The 20755-nt window shown below is 42.4% G+C and overlaps 1 protein-coding gene across 1 annotated transcript; it reads left to right on the top strand.

The window, feature by feature from the left end:
- The first annotated feature begins 8232 nt into the window (after positions 1-8232).
- On the top strand, positions 8233-20283 carry LOC131232959 (endoribonuclease Dicer homolog 1). The gene is made up of 20 exons (XM_058229501.1): positions 8233-9649; positions 9759-9872; positions 11252-11462; positions 11545-11939; positions 12028-12256; positions 13072-13244; positions 13367-13489; positions 13615-13775; positions 13894-14127; positions 14235-14385; positions 14496-14678; positions 15427-15588; positions 15672-15767; positions 15864-16492; positions 16846-16946; positions 17061-17260; positions 17353-18273; positions 18740-18904; positions 18997-19367; positions 19748-20283. Exons 1-20 carry the CDS (start codon positions 8612-8614, stop codon positions 19932-19934), a joined length of 5844 nt encoding a protein of 1947 aa, XP_058085484.1. The 5' UTR covers positions 8233-8611; the 3' UTR covers positions 19935-20283.
- Positions 20284-20755: the final 472 nt, after the last annotated feature.

Genomic DNA, 20755 nt, shown 5'->3' with positions numbered 1-20755 from the left:
ACCCTAGGTGTGGCCGATGGCCCACCTTGATGCTTATGATCATTCCATGATGGGGCCATTCTCCATGGACCCCATCATGATGTTTATTTTCCTTGCATAAGAAGAGGTCATCTAGACCGTCCATTTTAGGTGGAGAAGGGATCTCCACTGTTGATCTTTTGATTTGGTGGGCTCATATGTATTGGGACCCACTTGATGTATGATTGAATGCAAGGGAGGGCTCATAGTGGCGGAGCCCTCCATCACACGTGTCTCACTCTCTCACTCTCTCTCTCTCTCTCTCTCTCTCTCTTTCATTTCTTCTTGTATGGTAATGTGGCCGTGTGGCCCACCTGGATGGACCCCACCATGAAGCATGTATTTGGTCCAAGCCATCTGTGGGTGGGGCCCACTTTACATATGTGTTGTGTCCACACCATCCATCATTTTGTGGCCCACCTAAGCAAGGCCCACCTTGTAAAGCCGTTTGCCCAAAACCGTCCAACGTCTAGGCTGGACGTTAGCTTAACAAAAAAAAAGGGATTTTCTTTGGGTTTTGGGGTGGATCGCTCATGCAGGCCCCACCTTGATGTATGAGTTCAATCCACGCCGTCCATCTTATTTACCAACTCATTTTAGGCGTTGAGCCGAAAGATGAAGCTGATCCAATCTTCTGGTGGGCCATGCTTTTGAAAACAGTGATTTTCACCGTTTAAAGTCACTTTAATTTTTCTACACGCCGAAAGATGCCTAATATTGGGCTTGATGGATTTTTTATGGGCTGTAAAAACCAGTGGGCAGGGTGGATTCTTCCGATGTGGGCCCCATGTGCGAAAAACCTCGAAAAAATGAGATTTCAAAAAAATATATATAAAAACAAATTTAGGTGCAGCGCCTGTTGCTACTGTGCAGCAGGACGCTACTAGCATCACCGTGAACATGCAGGGACCCACGGTCCCAGCCGTGGGCCCCACCATGATGTTTGGTTGTCATCTAACCCGTTCATTAGGTGGGCCACTTCCAGCAGTGGGCCCCCTCCAAAGATCGACCTCATCCAAAGCTCAGGTGGCCCACGTCATCGGAAACAGTGGGGTGAACCGTCTGCCCTTTAAACCCATTTTGGGTTCACAGAAGTTTTGAATCATTACGAAATTTGTTTTTCCTCTGCCTCCAGGTCTGCGTGACCTTAGCAGCAGATTGTATGGAAAATTTACATTATGGTGGGCCCCACGTGGGACCCACCTTGAAGTAGATTGGCTGGTGCATCTCACACCAGCCATATATGGCTGGTGAATTGACGTCACCAAGTCCTGTAGCCTCTATGAGGTATGTGTTTCATTCACCACCGTCCACAGCTTGGGACGGTGGAAACCACCATGATTTATGTGTTTTATCCACACCGTCCACACATGGACGGTGGGACCCACCATGATGCATGTGCTCCATCTAAACTGTCCAGCCATTTTGAAAGCTCATTTTATGACATGAGCTAAAGAATGAGTCCGATCCATAGTTCAGTAGGCCCACCCTTAATGTTTGTGTTATATCCAAACCATCCATTTAATTGGTGAGCCAATTGGTGTGGCGCATCTGATATACAAAAGGCCCATGTGATTAGGCCCATCTTGGTGTATTTGTGGCCCGTTGTTGAGGCCCATGGTGATGTATTTGGAGCCCATGGGTTGAGGTCCATTGTGATGTATTTGGAGCCCATGGGTTAAAGCCCATTGTGATGTATTAGGGCCCATGGGTTGAGGCCCATTGTGACGTATTCAAGGCCCGTTGTTAAGGCTCATTGTGGTGTATTCAAGGCTCGTTGTTGAGGCCCACCTTGATGTGTATGAGGCCCGTTGTTGAGGCCCACCTTGATATGTATAAGGCCCATTGTTGAGGCCCATTTGATATATTTGAGGCCCATGGGTCGAGGGCTAATGGGATGTATGCAAGGTCTATTGCATTATGTGATTCCATCATGGGTTATGTAATGACATTTATGGCAGGCCATGCCTTGGGAGCAATGTTAGTTGAATGTCCATATTGATGGGCAAAGATGGTTGGATGTCCACATTGTGACCTTCCCTTAAGCCTCGTTAGGCCCATTCCGATTCCGATTGTCGAGGCCGAGTCCAATTGACGAGGCCGATTCCATTAGTCGAGGCTTATTCCGATCAACGTGACCGATTTGTCGATTCTGATTATTGATTGATTCCGATTGTCATGACCGATTGCCAATTCCGATTGACTTGACCGATTTGTCGATTTTGATTATTGATTGATTCCGATTGTCATGATCGATTAACATGACCAATTTGCCGATTCTGATTGTCATGGCCGATTGTCGATTCCGATTAACGTGACCAAATTATCGATTTCGATTATCGAAGCCAAGTATCGAGGCTGATTCCGATTTGTCGAGGCTAATTCTGATTATCGATCGATTCCGATTGTCGTGACCGATTGCTGACTCTGATTGACGTGACCGATTTGCCGATTCTGATTATCGATCGATTCTGATTGTTGTGACCGATTGCGGATTCTGATTGGCGTAACCGATTTGCCAATTCCGATTGTCGAGGCCATGTATCGAGGCTGATTCCGATTTGTCAAGGCCGATTGTATAGGTCGACTCCGATTATCGAGGCCAAGTATTGAGGTCGATTTCGAGTGTCGATTTCAATTATCGAGGCCGATTTCGATTGTCAAGGCCGATTTCAATTGTCGAGGCCGATTGTCGAGACCTACATGATGTATATGCGACCCGTAATTGAGGCCCATTGTGATGTGTATTCGGCCTGTGTGATATATATGCGGCCGTGTTTGAGGCCCAATGTGATGTATATGCGGCCCGTATTTGAGGCTTATTGTGATGTATTCATGGCCCATGGGCAAGGCCCATTGTGACATATTCATGGCCCATGGGCAAGGCCCATTGTGATGTATTCGTGGCCTATGGGCAAGGCCTATTGTGATATGTATTAGGCCTATAATGCATGACCCATTTAATGTATTTGAGACCCATGTGTAGGGCCCATATGTCATGTATTTGAGGCCTATAAGCAGGGCCCGCCTATTGTGTATATGTGGCCCTTGAGTAAGGCCCATTGTGTTGTATATCAGGCCTTTGTGTGAGGCCGTGGGCCCATTATATGTTTGGCTCTATGTAGGTCATTCCTTGGGGGCAATGTTGGTTAAATGTCCACATTGTCAAGGTCGATTATCGATGCCGGTTGTTGATACCGATTATAAGTATATGACAACATAACATCATGATACATGTCCATACGCATCATCTACATGTTTGTTATGAGATGTGGTTGGTCATTGCATATATCATTGAGCATGTTGTTATGAGACTCCCTGATAAGCGGAGGTTATCTCACATGAGCGCGCGGTATGCGCAGGATTGATGCATGACTGGATTGTATGACTCATGCATCTCGCATTATGATTACTGTATGCCCTAGCGACATCAGGGTTGTAGCCTCCACAGACATATCATGGATGACCAGATGGGACACCGAAAATTTATTTTAGTATCGGGTTGCCATAAATGGTCCTTGGTGAAAATTCTTAAACCCTCTGGTACCAGAGGACGCCCCAACGTCGAGACCGAATGGATACATGAGCGCCCGAGTGCCGAATATCAGGAGGCCGCATCTCTCACTGTGACGTGGTCGGTTGGGAGGGGGTGTGACCTTACCCGCTTGAGCGCAGGGGACATTGCTAGGTTGAGTTCGACCAGCTCATGAATGGGTCCGCTATCAACGTGCCGGATAGATATTGACAGACTATTGGCTAGGCGGATAGTGATATTTTTTACGCTCACTTGGACTGTACGGCTAGGAGAGCGGCAGTGCCATTTGGAGTATACTAAATCCCAGTGATGATCCCAAAGATGAACAGTACTGATATGTGGACTTATTGAGCAGGAGTTGCATCTCATTCATTCATTCATTCACTATCCACTCAGGCTAGTGGTGCGCAACTATTTGTTACATATACCTTTGCAATGACCAAGATTTCAGTTGGGGCGTGCGACTAACCTGAGATTAGGAGTTTACCACATTGAGTCTGACTATCCAAATTTACGTATGAGACTGGTTTGAATAGAAGTCCCTTATGATGGACCCCATAGCCTGTGATATTATGTACTATCATCCCGACTTCACACTTCAGCATGGTCATTCCAGTCACACCGTATATTGCATTACATCCACGGCATACGACATTTAGGGTTGTTATATTTCTGTATTTATATGACTTACATGAGGTTGATGGTATTCGTAGCTCTTTCGAATTGCATATTGTATTGCATTGCATCCTCGGTTCCCGATATTTGTCTTATTATGTCTTCACATTGCATAGATCTACATTGCTTCCTTAGTACGTGATAATGGTTTATGTTTTTGAATCGTATAGCCTTGGTACAGCTGATGATACTCATGAACTTGTCAATATTTCTGTTTACTCTGATAATTCTTGATCTTGTCAGTATTTCTGTTTACTCTGATAATTCATGATCTTGTCAGTATTTCTGTTTATCCCGATATTGTACGATTTATGGATTACCAGTATTTTCGGTATTGTATAATGATGACATTGCATTGAATACTTGATACTTACCTTGTGCACACACTTACACCACCCTCTAAGCTTTCTATAAGCTTATGCACGATAGATGCGTGCATGTAATGATAAGTTGCAGCAGCGGCGTAGAGCATGGAGTGTGCAGCTGTCTTTTAGAGCCTTGATTTTTTTATGTATTCCCCTTTCAGTATTGTATTCAAATTTATATTAGTGGATATATGATGATGATGTTGCTTTTGTGATTTGGGTAAACTTGTGGTTATACTTCTTACAAGATAAATGTACGTTAAAAAAAAAATCATCCTTGTAGGATCCTAAGATCGGAACCTGGCATATGAGCGCTGGGAGCCAAGAATGGGGTACTACGGAGGCTGTCACACTGGATTCGGTGATCGGAATTCCTGTGAATCCGATTTCCGGGTTTGGGACGTGACAAAGCCCATGCAGAGCTCCTTGCTACAAGATAAAACACCTTTGTAGAGCCATGAATAGGTATCTATAGCGACGGAGCAGTCATGGAGGTCTTTGATGTGGAATGGAACCATGATCGACTTTATTAGAGGGAGGAGGCCCTAAATCCCCATTCTCTCTCTCTCTCTCTCTCTCTCTCTCTCTCTCTCTACATTCCACTTTCTTCTTCCCTTTGGCGCGCTGGAACACCCGACCCTGGAAAGAAGGTCAAACCCTCTCTCTCTCTCTCTCTCTCTCTCCATTTCTTCGCTACTTCCGGTGCTCAAGGGATTCATGTCATAAACTAGGGCGGGCGGTAAAGAAAGAGAAAGAGAAGGGATCAAGATCAAGATGGGTGGGTGCGGGCCGTGCGGCGCTGCTCGTTCGGGTAGAGAAAGAGACGGGTTAGGGTGTTCGGGTGAGGGTAAGTAAAAAAAAAAAAAACACTTAAAAATCACTTATATACACCCGACCGAATCGATTGGATCCTGGATTGGATCGGTTTGGATTGACCACTGATCCGAACTTGATTTGATCTACGGTCAGGTCTGAGTGGACCAACTCGATCCGACCCGATCCTGGTCTTCAGTTCAAATCAGATTGGGTCAGATCCGTCGGATCGGTCCAGATTCTGTCCAACTCTACTTTAAAGTCATGACTCAAGTGTTATTGCCAAGTATCTTTATCTTAGGACTGGGAGTTGTCAATATCATTGACAAACTGCTAAGCATTTATTTACAACAATAATGAAGTATTCTTCTTTAAAAAAATGATAAGTACTCAAATTGTGTAAAGTGGATGGAGATCAAATATTATTCCATTAACGAGAACATCAAGAATTGTCAAATGTCCATTGAACATATAAGCATGGGGCTCATTATTATGGATTCCTCAATAAGAGGATCGGCGCCAAAGTCCTAAAGGGAAAAATAAGCCATATGAAATGTATTTTTATTTCATTGTAAGCATTATGATATATCATTAATCAATTATTCTTCTTCTTCTTTTTTTTTTTTTTTTCCCTATGCATGCCTATGAGTTTGCATGGATTAAAGATAATAGGAATAGCATCTCATAAAGTCATTATAGCAAACATCATGTGTAATTAGGTAAATTAACCTATGATCCTTCCTACTAAATGTGTTGTATAGAGTTGCTAATATTGTAATATATGGAAATGAGCATTTCAATGTTAATGTATAACAACCATGATTCACATTGATGGTTTCATTTGTTAAGAAATTATAAGTCATTAGTAAGGTGAGGTGACGTTATAATTGGAATGATTTTCAAGTTGTATATGAATAAAGATTTCTTTGAGAGTCCATAATATTTGTTCTCAAAATTAAAGTTTTTGAGCTAAAAATTATATATTTTAAAAAATGTGCTTGGCATGTAAACTAAATAAGAGATTATAATGTGTTTTCTATATAGTGGTTGCACGCATGTGGGTACCAGACTTTAGCTTCAGGTTTTGAAAATTTTAGACTCTTGAGTTTCAAAATACGGTCATAAAAGGAAACTTCACATTAGAACAAGCTAACATGCATAGAGAAGCATGATCAATATAAAACTTGATTTTTATGATGAAAAATGAAATTCAAACTTACAATCAAGCAAGACTCTTAGCCTATTTTATTCAAGCTAAATACATTAGGCTATGCACCTATTACATACACTTGAGGGACAAATTGGAGATGTGTCAAAGGTGTCGGTCATGCAGGGACGAGGAAGCCGGAATTTAAGCTTGTTCATTATAAGTTCAACGGCCTAAAGGAGTAGGGTGCATCATTGGCTTGGCATGACTCCACGGGAGCATATTAGGTGAGACACAGTATCCACTTAGGTGGGGACCCTTAACTGTGGGGCTCATAGTAATGTATATGCCTTAAATCCACACCGTCCAAACATTTTCAAAGCTCGTTTTAGGACATGATCCCAAAATTGAAGCATGCCCAAATCTTAGATGGACCATACCACACAAAACAATCATGATTGAATCTCCACTATTAAAAACCTCATGTAGTCCACTGCCATGTTTATTTGCCATCCAACCTTTTGATAAAGCACACAAAGACCTATATGAAAAGACCACACAAATATTGTCTTGATCCGTGGCCATAAGAAGTTTTTAAAGATCAATAACTACTCTTTCCTGTGCTACGGTGTATCTGAGATTTGGATATGCTTCGTATTTTGGACCATGCCTTAAAGTGAGTTTCCAATACAAATGCACCGCATGATGTGATGTAGTCACACGCATCAAGGTGTGCCCCACGGTTTGGGTCCCACACACCTGGGTGGATTGCAGGATCCACCAAGCTGCACCCCGACACGGAAAACGATTGGCTACTCACCCTGCCATGCCACTAGCCGTCCACTATGATTTATGTGTTTCAACCATGCCGTCCACTCATTCTTCCATATCATTTTATGTTATGAGACGAAAAAGAAGGTTGATCCAAATCCCAAGTGGGCTGCACAACGTTGATTGAACGCCCACCATTAAAAACTTTTTGGGAGCGGCAAAAGTTTTCGATCAAGTTGATGTAACTTTTTTCCCTTCATCCAAATTTGTATGGCCTAAACAACTGGTTAGATCTCAAATAACCATTACGGTGGGCCCTATGAGGTTTTTAATGGTAGACATTCAATTACTGCTGTTTTATGATGGTGTGGTCTTCCCAAGATCTAGATTTATCTAATTCTTGAGATCAAGCTTTAAAATTATCTTTCAAAATGAATGAACGGTGTGAATAAAACATATACATCATGGTGAGGTCCACATAGCACTGACGACTACCTACCTGGTGGCAGCCTCACTAGCCAAACCGCGTTCCCTGACTCTTGATATGTAATTAATTAATTTTTTTTGTAATTAATGTTGTTCTCGTTAATATCGTTGGGCATGTATGAGTTTCATGAAAATACCATAATGTCAAAGTGCACACCAGCATTATCTAATCCATTCATTTAGGTTGGCGGCCTTTAATCGACCTAACGACTGCAATAACAGATATACATTGCTGAAACTTAAATCAGTGTGGGTCGGGGTCATCAAAAGCAAGAATTAAAAATGAAAGAACTGATGAGCCAATGTCCGAAAATATATGGACCCGACCCGGATAAGAACCCGTTGACAGCCTTATAAGCGAAGAATCCGAAATCCCGACACGTGTGAAAAAATCTCAAAACCGCTCAACCGGCCTTCATCTTCTCTCTGTCCCATTAATATTCCTCTCGCTCTCTCTGAGACCGACCAGAATCGCATGCATGTCCTTCAGGTCAAACCCCTAAAAAGCCACAACTGAAGAAGAACAAAGCAAATAAGAGAAAAGATATAGAAAGCATAGCATCTCTTCTTCAGAGAGAGAGAGAGAGAGTCAGAGAGAGGAGTCGCGTTGATACACCGTCGAATCTTGCAAATATACAAAAAAGAAAGGAAAACAAAAAGGCAATAGAGACTCTTCTCACTCTCCCTCTCTCTAAAATTAGGGCAAAAACGGACCCAAAACCCTAAAATCCCAAACGCAGAACTGCTCTTCTTCTATTTATATTTATCTTGTTTCTCGGTTTTCCGAACGTCTAGAGAGAGATGGAGAATCAAGAGGAATCTAGGGTTTGTGGCAGCAGTGGCGAACAATCTCGTTCTCCGCAAGCTAGGGTTTCTACTGCCCCTGCTTCTTCTTCTTACTGGCTTGATGCTTGTGAAGACATTGATCTCTCCGGTTTTGACGATTTCAGTGGCCCAGCAGCTGTGGTTGCTGAAGTGATTGATCCGTCTGATCGGGCGGCAGTCGTTGAGGATGATTCCAGTTTCTTTAGGGATCTTGATCGGTTTCTTGACAGCATCAAGGATGATAGCCTCTTGATCGGTGGTGATGGCAGTGGTGCTAGTGTTGACCAGGGGGAGCTCGGTGAGATTCTTGAAGTGCAGGCCCCACAGCAGAATGGGATCAAGAAGCATTGTGAAGAAGCTGATTCTGAGAACAAGAGTTCTAACGACCAGAGACATAGGATTAAGCAGAATGGGGACAGCAGCGGTGCAGATAGACCTAACAAGAGGGCCCGTCTAAGTGATCGCAGTGGTGAGGAAAGGAATTACTTGGCCCGCCGGCACATGCACAGCGGTTCCCGGGAATGGTCAAGCAGAAAGCGGGCCCGCCATGACTGGGAAGAGAGCGAAAGACGGGATTACCGGAGCAATAAAAGAGAACGGGACGGCTGTGATAGGAGGGATGGTAGAGACAGGGACTGGAGGGAGAGAGAAAGGAGAGGGTATTGGGAGAGGGACCGGATGGGAAAGGTCATATTCCGTGTTGGGCCATGGGAGCCTGCAGAGCCGAACAGAGAGGTGAAGAGAGCCAGGCAAGAAAGCCCAGAACGGGTCAAGAGTCCCGAGAAGAAACCGGACGAGAAGAAAGAGAAGCCAGTGGAGGAGCAGGCTAGGAAATATCAACTGGATGTTCTGGAACAGGCTAAGAAGAAGAATACAATCGCGTTTCTTGAAACTGGGGCTGGGAAAACGCTCATTGCTGTTCTTCTTATCAAGAGCATTTGCAAAGAAATGCAACAAGAGAACAGGAAAATTCTAGCTATATTCTTGGTACCCAAGGTTCCTCTTGTTTATCAGGTATGGCATGTCTTGGATCATATTTTCGTGTTTTGGGCTTTTAGTTGTATCTTTATGGATTCTTGGGTGAATGTTGATTTAGCATTGCGGCTTCGTCTTGTAATTTCAGCAAGCGGAAGTTATTCGTGAGAGAACTGGTTACAGAGTTGGTCATTATTGTGGTGAGATGGGTCAAGATTTCTGGGATGCTCGGAGGTGGCAGCGAGAGTTTGAATCAAAACAGGTAAAAAATACAGGCATTTTAAATGTCGGTCAATGAATGAGACATGTCATCTGAGACAGCATGATCTCTTTTTCTTCATTTTGGGGAAAAAAAAAAAATGAAAACTAGGATACATACCTACAAATATATTGCTCGCAGAGCGTAGTTGATCATTTCTTAGACACAATTGTGTTGCCGAATCATCGATGAGATTATCTGTCTTCTGCTGCTGTGTGATATATAATTTTATTGTGATACACTGGATAGCATGGTAGCACGATATTTTAGTACATTCTGCCTGCATGTTTAAGCATTATGCAGATACCTAAAAAACCGTGGATTACGCAAATCGATGTAGGCCATGGATAATTTTGGAACCTTTTTAAAAACTTCCAGCTTCATTGGTTAATTTTACTCGCAGAGCACAGACAACGGTTAAACTGAGCTTAGTTTCTGTTAAATTCATATGACACAAAAGAAGATAATTCGAATTAGTCGCCAATAAATAACCTAATAGATGCACATTAACTCTCCGTGCCGTCTTTTCTGGTAGCTTGGTTAAATGACTCATCCAACATTCTAGATAAGTGCTTATATAGCAAACAATTGGTGATAAGCAGGGTCCTCAGAGGCATGAATTTTATTTGATGTATTTTGTTGGCCTGGTTGGAGCCTTGTGCTCCCTAGTGTCTTTTGTAGCTAACAAGGAGGCCAATATAGTCTTGCTAAAAAGGGAGCGACAAGAGGATCACTTGCTATTGGTCCCTCAACGATTGCTTTGTGAATTTGCTTCTTGGCTCTAGGAATAAAAAACTTTTCTCCTTTAATAAAAAAAAAAAAGGAAAAGGAAAAGAAAGAAAAGAAGAAGCAAACAGTCTTCTTGCTATCCAGTGAAAACAAACAAAAAAAACAGTCTTCTTGCTATCCAAGAAATAATATGGATGAATTTGCTTGAGCTAGTAATTTAAGATTCACATTGTTATCCTTTGGTCTTCATTCAATTGTGATGGTGAATTGGTTATACTCTAATGCTAGAAGCCTAGAAAACATTCTGTGTTTTCGTAGTCCATGGAATCAATGGAGTATGTTTTTCAGCAGACAATCAGATTCATGGTGCTGCATAATAAAAATCAAAAGAAAGATACCTATGACTGACAATACCCTAGTATATTTTGGGTTGTACATCTCTATTATTTCTCTCTTTATAACTGGCTTTGCATTAGTTAGAATGTGTAGCATTATTAATTATGGTTTTAAATTTTTGCTTCAAGAGCTTCTAGTGTTGTTGCGTTTAACAACCCAAGGGTTGACATGTAAAAGGCATTTATTTTTAGGTTATTCCTCTTCAAAGTGCATCATTCCCCCTCCCTTTGATTATCTCTCTACTTATTCCGATGCAGGTACTAGTTATGACAGCTCAAATTCTGCTGAACATTCTCAGACACAGCATCATAAAAATGGAATCCATCCATCTCCTTATACTGGATGAGTGCCATCATGCTGTTAAAAAGCACCCCTATTCATTGGTGATGTCTGAGTTCTATCATACAACTCCAAAGGAGAAAAGACCAGCTGTTTTTGGCATGACGGCTTCTCCCGTCAATTTGAAGGGTATATTTTGTTTCTATACTGACTATATTCTGATTTATTGGTACTTTATGTTTACTGTTTCCTAATTTTGTTCTCCATGCAGGGGTTTCTAGTCAAGAGGATTGTGCTTTAAAGATTCGAAACCTTGAAAGTAAACTAGATGCCATGGTATGCACAATCAAAGATCGAAAAGAACTTGAAAAGCATGTCCCTATGCCTTTAGAAGTTGTGGTTGAGTATGATAAGGCAGCTACATTGTGGTCACTTCATGAACAAATAAAACAAATGGAAGTTGCAGTTGAGGAAGCTGCACATTCTAGTTCCAGAAGAAGCAAATGGCAGTTTATGGGAGCCAGGGATGCTGGATCTAAAGAAGAACTGCGACTAGTCTACGGTGTTTCTGAAAGAACAGAAAGTGATGGGGCTGCTAATCTAATTCAAAAATTGAGAGCTATCAACTATGCTCTGGGTGAACTGGGACAGTGGTGTGCTTTTATGGTATTCTATGCATGAGAGGCAACATTTCTACCTGTATCATTTCTAATGCTAGCACTGTTTATGACTGATTTGGCTCTGCTCTCCTCAGGTTGCAAATTCATTTTTGACAGCTTTACAAAATGATGAGAGGGCAAACTACCAGCTTGATGTCAAGTTTCAAGAATCGTACTTGAAAAAAGTTGTAGCTCTCTTGCAGTGCCAGTTGTCCGAGGGTGCTGTGTTGGATAAGGAAGCAAAAGGTACTGATACGAAGTGTAATGATGCTCAAGGGAATGACCTTGATGAAATGGAAGAAGGGGAGTTGGAAGACAGTCATGGTGAGTGTTGATTCTTGGGCCTCTTCTGAAACTATATTTAATTGGTATAAAGTGAACTACTGACTAATCAATCAATGCATTAAATGTTGGCTGTTATCTAAATCAACCGGAGACATTTGCAGGATTTTCATATTTCACACTATGTTCTCTCTTTTACTGTTACTGTTTTTTCAAATTACTGTGATGATCAGACTCACCTCAATTTATCATGTGGTTGATCCTAGATGTAGCCTCTCTTGGAAAGGCTGTGAGGGTGTTCTACGGTATTTGCATATATGGAACAACAAGTTCATAATAAGCATGTGTTTAGAATTTGACCTGGTGAAGATGATGTGTTGCTTCAGCTTCTAGGTAGGAATGATATTTTGTTGGCTTCAACAGTGAAGTTTGAATAATGTGAAATCTTTGTTTGGGAGTTACAGACATTTAGAAGATATATTGTTCAACCAAGTTCCCAGGGAGGCCAATGTTATGGCTGATTAGAGGGATGGACTTGATGCTACTCCTTTTGGTTCTTGCTCGTTCTCACAACTTACAATAGAATCATGATACGTGAGAGTTGAGGCTCTCTGTCCCATTGTTATCAATGAATGAAATGAAAGTAATTACTTCTACCCGTTATTAATCAACGAAAGTAATTCCATCTCCCTTGGTATGTACTTACGATGGAGTCATGATACATGAGAATGTCTATCCCATGTTTATTAATCAACAAAAGTAGTTACTTCTCCCTTGGTAGTTAACTGTACCTTGTGCATAAGATTATGAAAATTGCCTAACGTCACTCCCATGTTTGATGTTGTTTTTATCCATAGTTGTCTCTGGTGGGGAGCATGTGGATGTGATAATTGGAGCTGCTGTAGCAGATGGAAAAGTGACCCCAAAAGTGCAATCATTAATTAAAATTCTGTTGAAGTACCAACACACAGAAGATTTCCGTGCAATCATTTTTGTAGAGCGAGTTGTGGCTGCCTTAGTTCTTCCAAAGGTTTGAATATTAAGGGCGTCTGTATATCTAGTATCATCAACAGCAGTTATTATCTTCCCCTGTTTTTCTTTTTGCACAACAATGTATCATGGTGATTTGTTTTTTCTCCTACAAGTGGGCAGGTGTTCTCAGAGTTGCCGTCCTTGAATTTTATCAATTGTGCGAGCTTGATTGGGCACAACAATAATCAGGAGATGCGTACATGCCAAATGCAAGACACAATTGCCAAATTTCGCGATGGTCGAGTATGTATTACAAGTGTAACTTCTGCTTGTCAAATCTCATGGTGTTGTTGCTTTTATAGCTAAAGCATGTTTATTCTTCTCAAAGATTAAATTTCTGGTGCTAAGACCATATGTCTGATTGGCAGGTTACACTGTTAGTGGCAACCAGTGTTGCAGAAGAAGGCCTTGATATTCGGCAGTGCAATGTTGTCATCCGCTTTGACCTTGCAAAAACTGTTCTGGCATACATTCAATCAAGAGGTCGTGCAAGGAAGCCTGGATCTGATTACATATTAATGGTTGAGAGGTACATGAGGCTATTCCATGTTGGATCTATTCAAGCACCCACGCAACCTTCATAATGTTGTATAGTTTTTGAATTGAATGAGGCAGCAAACTCTGATCTCAGTTCATATTCATGTCAGGGGGAATTTGTCACATGAAACCTTCATGCGGAATGCTCGGAATAGTGAGGAAACCTTGCGGAAGGAAGCGATTGAAAGAACTGACATTAGTCATCTTAAGGGTACTGCAAGGTTGACTTTACCGGATACAGCACCTGGTTCTGTGTATCAGGTTGAGTCAACTGGTGCTATCGTTAGCTTAAACTCTGCTGTTGGACTCATCCATTTCTACTGCTCCCAGCTGCCAAGTGACAGGTCTCCATCGCATTACTATATGGTTGATGTTTTCAGTCTATTGACCTTGATTCATAGTTCTGTTATAAGATACTTATTTACTCCATTACCCTTCATCTTCTTTTCAGGTATTCAATACTTCGTCCTGAGTTTATTATGGAACAGCATGAGAAGCCAGGAGGATCCACCGAATACTCATGCAAGCTTCAGCTCCCTTGTAATGCACCATTTGAAAAACTCGAGGGTCCTGTATGCAGTTCAATGCGCCTCGCGCAACAGGCATGATACTACTTGTTACAAAATTTATTATAGGAACTGGTTGTCTTTGGAAGTACATTACCTTTTGTAATGCTAAGAAAACATGTTAGTCATTCTCATTCCTTGTGCAGGCTGTTTGTTTGGCTGCTTGCAAGAAACTCCATGAGATGGGGGCGTTCACTGACATGCTTTTGCCAGACAAGGGAAGTGGGGAAGAAGGGGAGAAAGTAGATCCGAATGATGAAGGAGATCCTCTCCCTGGAACTGCACGGCATAGAGAGTTCTATCCTGAAGGTGTCGCTGAAGTCCTCCGGGTAAGTTCCTTCAGGTGCATTTTTAGGAAAGACTTTTGATGTAATTGCACTATTGCAGTGACCCCCCTTACCATGGGGGTCCAGCACCATCCATACACAAGCCAAAACGGCAATATTGCAAACTACATACAATATATGAGAAATGGTCACATGCAGTCCCATCTTCCTGCTAAAATGTCATGCATGCTGGACGTCTGAGTTGTGCAAAAGATGGCCACATGATAAGATCACCCACGATGAAAATTAGTCCAATCCAGTCAGTAGGTGGACCATGCTTGTATGCAGAATCAAATCATTAAATTTCCACTGATTTAGATGGTATGGCCCTCCCGATGAGCAGGCCAGCTTAATTTTTGTATGTTCACAGGTGTCCCACCTTTTTGCACAGCTTTGGTGTCTTACGTGGGTGACAGTGGTGGGAAACATGGGGCTTTATGTGAAAGTTCACACACAGTCCTTGTATGTGATCATTTTTCATTTTTAGATATCTAAGTAAATGTTTTTTCACTTTCTACATGTAGGCATACTTCTAAAACATGTTACACAAACTCTTAAATAATCCTTCGTAATTTTCACTCAGATGCATCCAGACAAAAATGTTAATTTGTTAACTAATTCATAGCAAAAATATTGATTTTGTATGAGACGTGGCTCCACAATGGTCCAGTGCACATAGTGGGCTGGAACCTCACTATCTCTCAAGGTGAAAACTTGCACATGGATTGTTGAATTTCTGCATCACTTGCAGGGAGAATGGATTTTATCTGGGAGAGATGGCTCTGACAATTCCAAATTGGTTCGGCTGTATATGTATGCGGTAAATTGTGAAAACATCGGCACCTCAAAAGATGGGTTCTTAACACAAGTTTCAGATTTTGCAGTACTTTTTGGCAATGAGCTGGATGCAGAGGTATTATTTTCAACGTGTTTTGCAGCAATACCTGCAATTCAGTGATTGCTTGCGCATGTTGTCTAATGAGTTGAATTTTATAGGTTTTATCGATGTCGATGGATCTCTTTGTTGCTCGAACCATGATAACGAAGGCATCTCTCATCTTCCAGGGATCCATAGAGATTACAGAAAGCCAGGTTGATCAGTCGTTTATGTAGTTGCGTAGTAAAAATGTGAAGCTTCTGGTTGTAGCTGTAAATGTTTACAAAGTGCTGGTTTTTGTGTTGCCTCAGTTGGTTTCCCTAAAGAGCTTTCATGTAAGACTTATGAGCATCGTGTTAGATGTGGATGTTGAACCTTCAACAACTCCTTGGGATCCTGCCAAAGCATATCTATTTGTCCCTGTAACAAGCCAGAAGGGTTTAGATCCCTTAAAAGGAGTTGACTGGCATCTGATTGAAAAGATAATTGGCACTGATGCATGGAGTAATCCCCTTCAGAGGGCTCGTCCAGATGTTTACCTTGGCACAAACGAGCGAACGCTAGGTGGGGACCGGAGGGAGTATGGATTTGGGAAGTTGCGACATGGCATGGCTTTTGGACAGAAATCCCACCCAACCTATGGTATCAGAGGAGCTGTGGCACAGTTTGATGTCGTGAAAGCTTCTGGGTTGGTTCCCACTCGCAACATTACAGAAGGTCAAACCTATGAGGATGTGGCCCCAAACAGGTTGTTAATGGCAGATTCTTGCATTGATGTGGAAGACCTTGTTGGAAGAATTGTAACAGCTGCGCACTCTGGAAAGCGGTTTTATGTGGATTCTGTGCGCTATGACATGAATGCAGAGAATTCATTCCCAAGGAAGGAGGGCTATTTGGGTCCTTTGGAGTACAGTTCATATGCTGATTACTACAGACAAAAGTATGATATATGTTGTTATTTTATACTATTTTTCATTTTGAGCTCACTATTCCTTCGCTTCTCCATTTTATTGCTTCTAGTTTTCTGATCTTGCTAATCTCATACATGCCAGGAATGGGTAGCCGCAATGCACCAAACCTGTTGTGCTGGAAGAAGCAGAAAAGTCTTATCATTCTATCAGAGAATTAGTTCTCTACTCTCTTGTGGAAAATACATGGGCCCCGTAACAAAATTAACGTATTTCTCACAGGCAGTAGCGTACTGATTCTTTGAATGGATTGGAGAAGCTTGTGTTTCTTCACGCACAACAGAATGGTGCATGTTGGTTATCCATTTCTGCCATACTTATGCAGGTATGGAGTGGAATTGATTTATAAGAAACAACCTCTAATACGAGGACGTGGTGTTTCATACTGTAAGAATCTCCTCTCACCTAGGTTCGAACATTCTGAAGGTATGCCATTACACTTCATAATCCTTAAATACCTTAAGTTCAGCATAGGCTTATTTCATGCCCTGGTGGCTAGGGCAAGTCTAAAGGCTTAAAGTGCACTTCTTGTTGTTGTAGCACATGAAGGAGAGTCTGAAGAGAATCTTGATAAAACGTATTATGTGTTTCTGCCTCCTGAGCTCTGTTTTGTCCATCCGCTTCCGGGGTCCCTCATTCGAGGTGCCCAGAGATTGCCCTCAATAATGAGGAGGGTAGAAAGTATGCTTCTTGCAGTTCAGCTAAAGGATATTATTAACTACCCAGTTCCTTCTTCCAAGGTATAATGTTTATTGCACAGTGAAAAGTTCCTGCTTGTATGGTTCCAGTTCATTCTACTGTTTAAATTGATGAATCACAAATACTGTTACAGATATTGGAAGCCTTGACTGCTGCTTCATGTCAAGAGACTTTCTGCTATGAAAGAGCAGAGCTGCTGGGAGATGCTTACCTGAAGTGGGTTGTTAGTAGATTCCTTTTTCTCAAATACCCTCAGAAGCATGAGGGACAGCTTACTAGGATGCGGCAGCAGATGGTAAGCAACATGGTACTGTACCAGTATGCTCTGACTAAAGGACTCCAGTCATATATACAGGCTGATCGATTTGCTCCATCAAGATGGGCTGCTCCTGGAGTGCTGCCTGTCTTTGATGAAGATACAAAGGAAGTGCAACCCTCCTTATTTGATCAGGAAAGTTCAGTTGCTGAGACCGAATCACAGAAGGATATTTATGATGATGGTTATGAGGACGATGGTATGGAAGATGGAGAGATTGAGAGTGATTCGAGCTGCTACAGAGTTCTCTCTAGCAAGACACTGGCTGATGTTGTTGAAGCATTGATTGGGGTCTATTATGTGGAAGGAGGGAAGGTTGCTGCAAACCATCTCATGAAATGGATCGGGATTCAGGTGGAGTTTGACCCTCAAGAAATAGAGCCTGTGAATAAGCCGTGCAGCATTCCAGAGAGCATAATGAGGAGCATCGACTTCGATACATTAGAGGGTGCTCTGAATCTGAAGTTCAATGACAGGGGCCTGTTGGTGGAAGCCATCACCCATGCTTCACGGCCATCGTCTGGAGTCTCCTGTTATCAGCGGTTGGAATTTGTTGGTGATGCCGTATTGGATCATCTTATAACAAGGCACCTTTTCTTTACATACACGGATCTACCCCCTGGCCGCCTTACTGACTTGCGAGCTGCTGCTGTAAATAATGAGAACTTTGCACGTGTTGCTGTGAAGCACAAGCTTCACGTGCACCTTCGGCATGGATCAAGTGCCCTGGAAGCACAGGTTCGGGTGCCCTTCTCTTCTACTTCTTTTATCCCTATGAAGTTTTGTTGAGCTCCCATGTGGCCGGCATAGCAACCTGGCATGCATCATAATCTGAGCAATGCCTCAGGTGGGCACCACTGTATAGAGGATCTGGCCCAAAGATCAGGCTAGGGCTACTCATCCCACTAGAGGCCACGCATGCATGACGTGGCCCGTTCAGAGTCTTCATACTGTTCATTTTTTCACATGTATGGTCCATATGATGAGTTGACTGGCCTGATTTTGTATTAGGCCATCTATGTAACATAGCTAATGCATAGATTGAATAGTGCCGCACATGAGCCATGATGGCACATTTGGAGGTATGCATGGGTTTAGCAGAATTCCCTTACCAGCATCAGGAAATTGCAGTTCAAAAAGAAGAGTCCATCTCTTTTAAACTTGGCTTGATGAATTCCACCCATATTTTGTGCTACATTTTCAGATACGGGACTTTGTGAAGGATGTTCAAGACGAACTCTCAAAGCCAGGGTTCAATTCCTTTGGCCTGGGAGATTGCAAGGCTCCCAAAGTGCTGGGTGACATTGTGGAATCCATTGCAGGTGCCATTTTTCTGGACAATGGACGCGATACTGCGGTAGTCTGGAGGGTAATCTTCTGCTCTTTTAGCTTTCTGGTCTGATATGATGAAATGGAGGGCCAGGCTCTTGCATGGTGTTACACATTAGTCCCCTTTTGCAGGTGTTCCAACCCTTGTTACATCCGATGGTGACCCCAGAAACCCTCCCAATGCATCCGGTTAGGGAGCTTCAGGAGCGCTGCCAGCAACAGGCCGAGGGCCTGGAATATAAAGCTACCCGGAGTGGTAATGTAGCTACTGTGGAGGTCTTCATTGATGGCGTCCAGATCGGGATTGCTAAGAATCCACAGAAGAAAATGGCTCAGAAGCTAGCTGCGAGGAATGCTCTGGTTGTGCTGAAGGAGAAGGATACAGAGGAAGCTAAGGAGAAGGATGGTGAGAATGGAAAGAAAAAAAATGGTGTCCAGACCTTCACCAGGCAAACGCTGAATGATATATGCCTGCGGCGGCAGTGGCCTATGCCCCAGTACAGGTAATAAATAGCAGTTCATATAGAGGGAACTATAGGATATCCTCAGGCGTAGAGTCCATGCAATTGAGCCCTTGATTTGATGAGGCTACCATTGTTGGGAGCATGGCCCAAAAATCTCCCAGAATTTTGAAGATCTTTGCCTTCTTCAGTCTTTTGTTGTCTTTTCTTCTATACTGTCTAGGTGCAGACACTGATTGAGAATCTGGTTAGGTAGATTTTTGGGTCATCCCTGTTCATGGTAGGGCCGGATCACCAAACCATGGGTAGACATCTGCAGGGACTCGTGGCTGAGGATCAGGAAGTTTCTGAATCTCAAAATCATACAACACTTTGCATGATCTGCATGCAGATGTCTGATGTGTGAACGGTTGCATGTGCAGGTGCATCAATGAAGGTGGTCCCGCTCATGCGAAAAGATTTACCTATTCCGTCCGCGTGAACACGACTGACAAAGGATGGACGGATGATTGTGTAGGAGAGCCAATGCCCAGTGTCAAGAAGGCCAAGGACTCAGCGGCAGTTCTTTTATTAGAGCTGTTGAATAGATGGTATGCCCAGCAGCAGTAACAGGGGTCAGGGTGCGGTGGGGTATTTTAATAATTTATATTCCATTAAAAGGAAATAGTGAATTGGATGACGGGAACACCCCAGTGGGGTGTGCTATTCATCATATAGTATAATGTACCTTATATATATATTTTTCAATATTTTATATCTGATTAAAAGGAAAGAGAGAATTGGACGACCGGACTGGTGGCGAGTGTAGATTTGAATATTTCATGTTCTTCCTTGCTTATGTTAGCATTGCATGTAATCTCTCCCTACACAGCTGTTCCCTACTGGTTGGAAATGTGTGAGACCCAGTCTTTTTGGCCTTGTATAGCCCCTGTGCTTTCATAAGAGATTTGCTCAGATACATGGGGACTGTTAGCTGTTAGATTTGGAATTATTTGCCAGGGCTCCCCTTGGATGTGGGATGCTTGGAAAAACAACTCTTTGATTGTATATTTCAACCCTTCACTCATATAAAGGAAATGATGATCATTTGTTTTCAAAGTAGAAGAGTCAAGTTATAAAGAGTCTGAAATGATCCAATTGAGAGCCTTTCAATTGTTCTCTTCCCACCATCCAAAGTGAGAATTGTCATATTAATGGTTTGGAACATTGGAAGATGACACCTAGATTCAAAGGCTAAAGTCCCAACGGGATGTATTGGAGCTAACCCTCAAACGATTATTATTAGTACTTAAAATAAGCATAGCACTGATAAAGAGTGGGTGTGCACATTCTCTTAGCATTCAAAGACGGTGAGGAATCGAAAATTTGAACTTTTGAAATGTATATTTTGGAAAGCATTGACATTCCCACTAATAATTATCTCATGGAAT

This window comes from Magnolia sinica, chromosome 18 (genome assembly GCF_029962835.1).
Source record: "Magnolia sinica isolate HGM2019 chromosome 18, MsV1, whole genome shotgun sequence".
NCBI classification, from domain to species: domain Eukaryota; kingdom Viridiplantae; phylum Streptophyta; class Magnoliopsida; order Magnoliales; family Magnoliaceae; genus Magnolia; species Magnolia sinica.
The sequence above is the reverse complement of the archived record's forward strand: the minus strand, read 5'-3'. Positions and strand labels throughout refer to the sequence as shown.

Excerpts from the sequence above, each read along its gene's own strand:
- LOC131232959 (XM_058229501.1), top strand. The coding sequence starts at position 8,612 with ATGGAGAATCAAGAGGAATCTAGGGTTTGTGGCAGCAGTGGCGAACAA. Across the intron at positions 14,386-14,495 it reads CAATGCGCCTCGCGCAACAG|GCTGTTTGTTTGGCTGCTTG; the intron begins GCATGATACTAC and ends TTCCTTGTGCAG. Across the intron at positions 18,274-18,739 it reads CAAGTGCCCTGGAAGCACAG|ATACGGGACTTTGTGAAGGA; the intron begins GTTCGGGTGCCC and ends CTACATTTTCAG.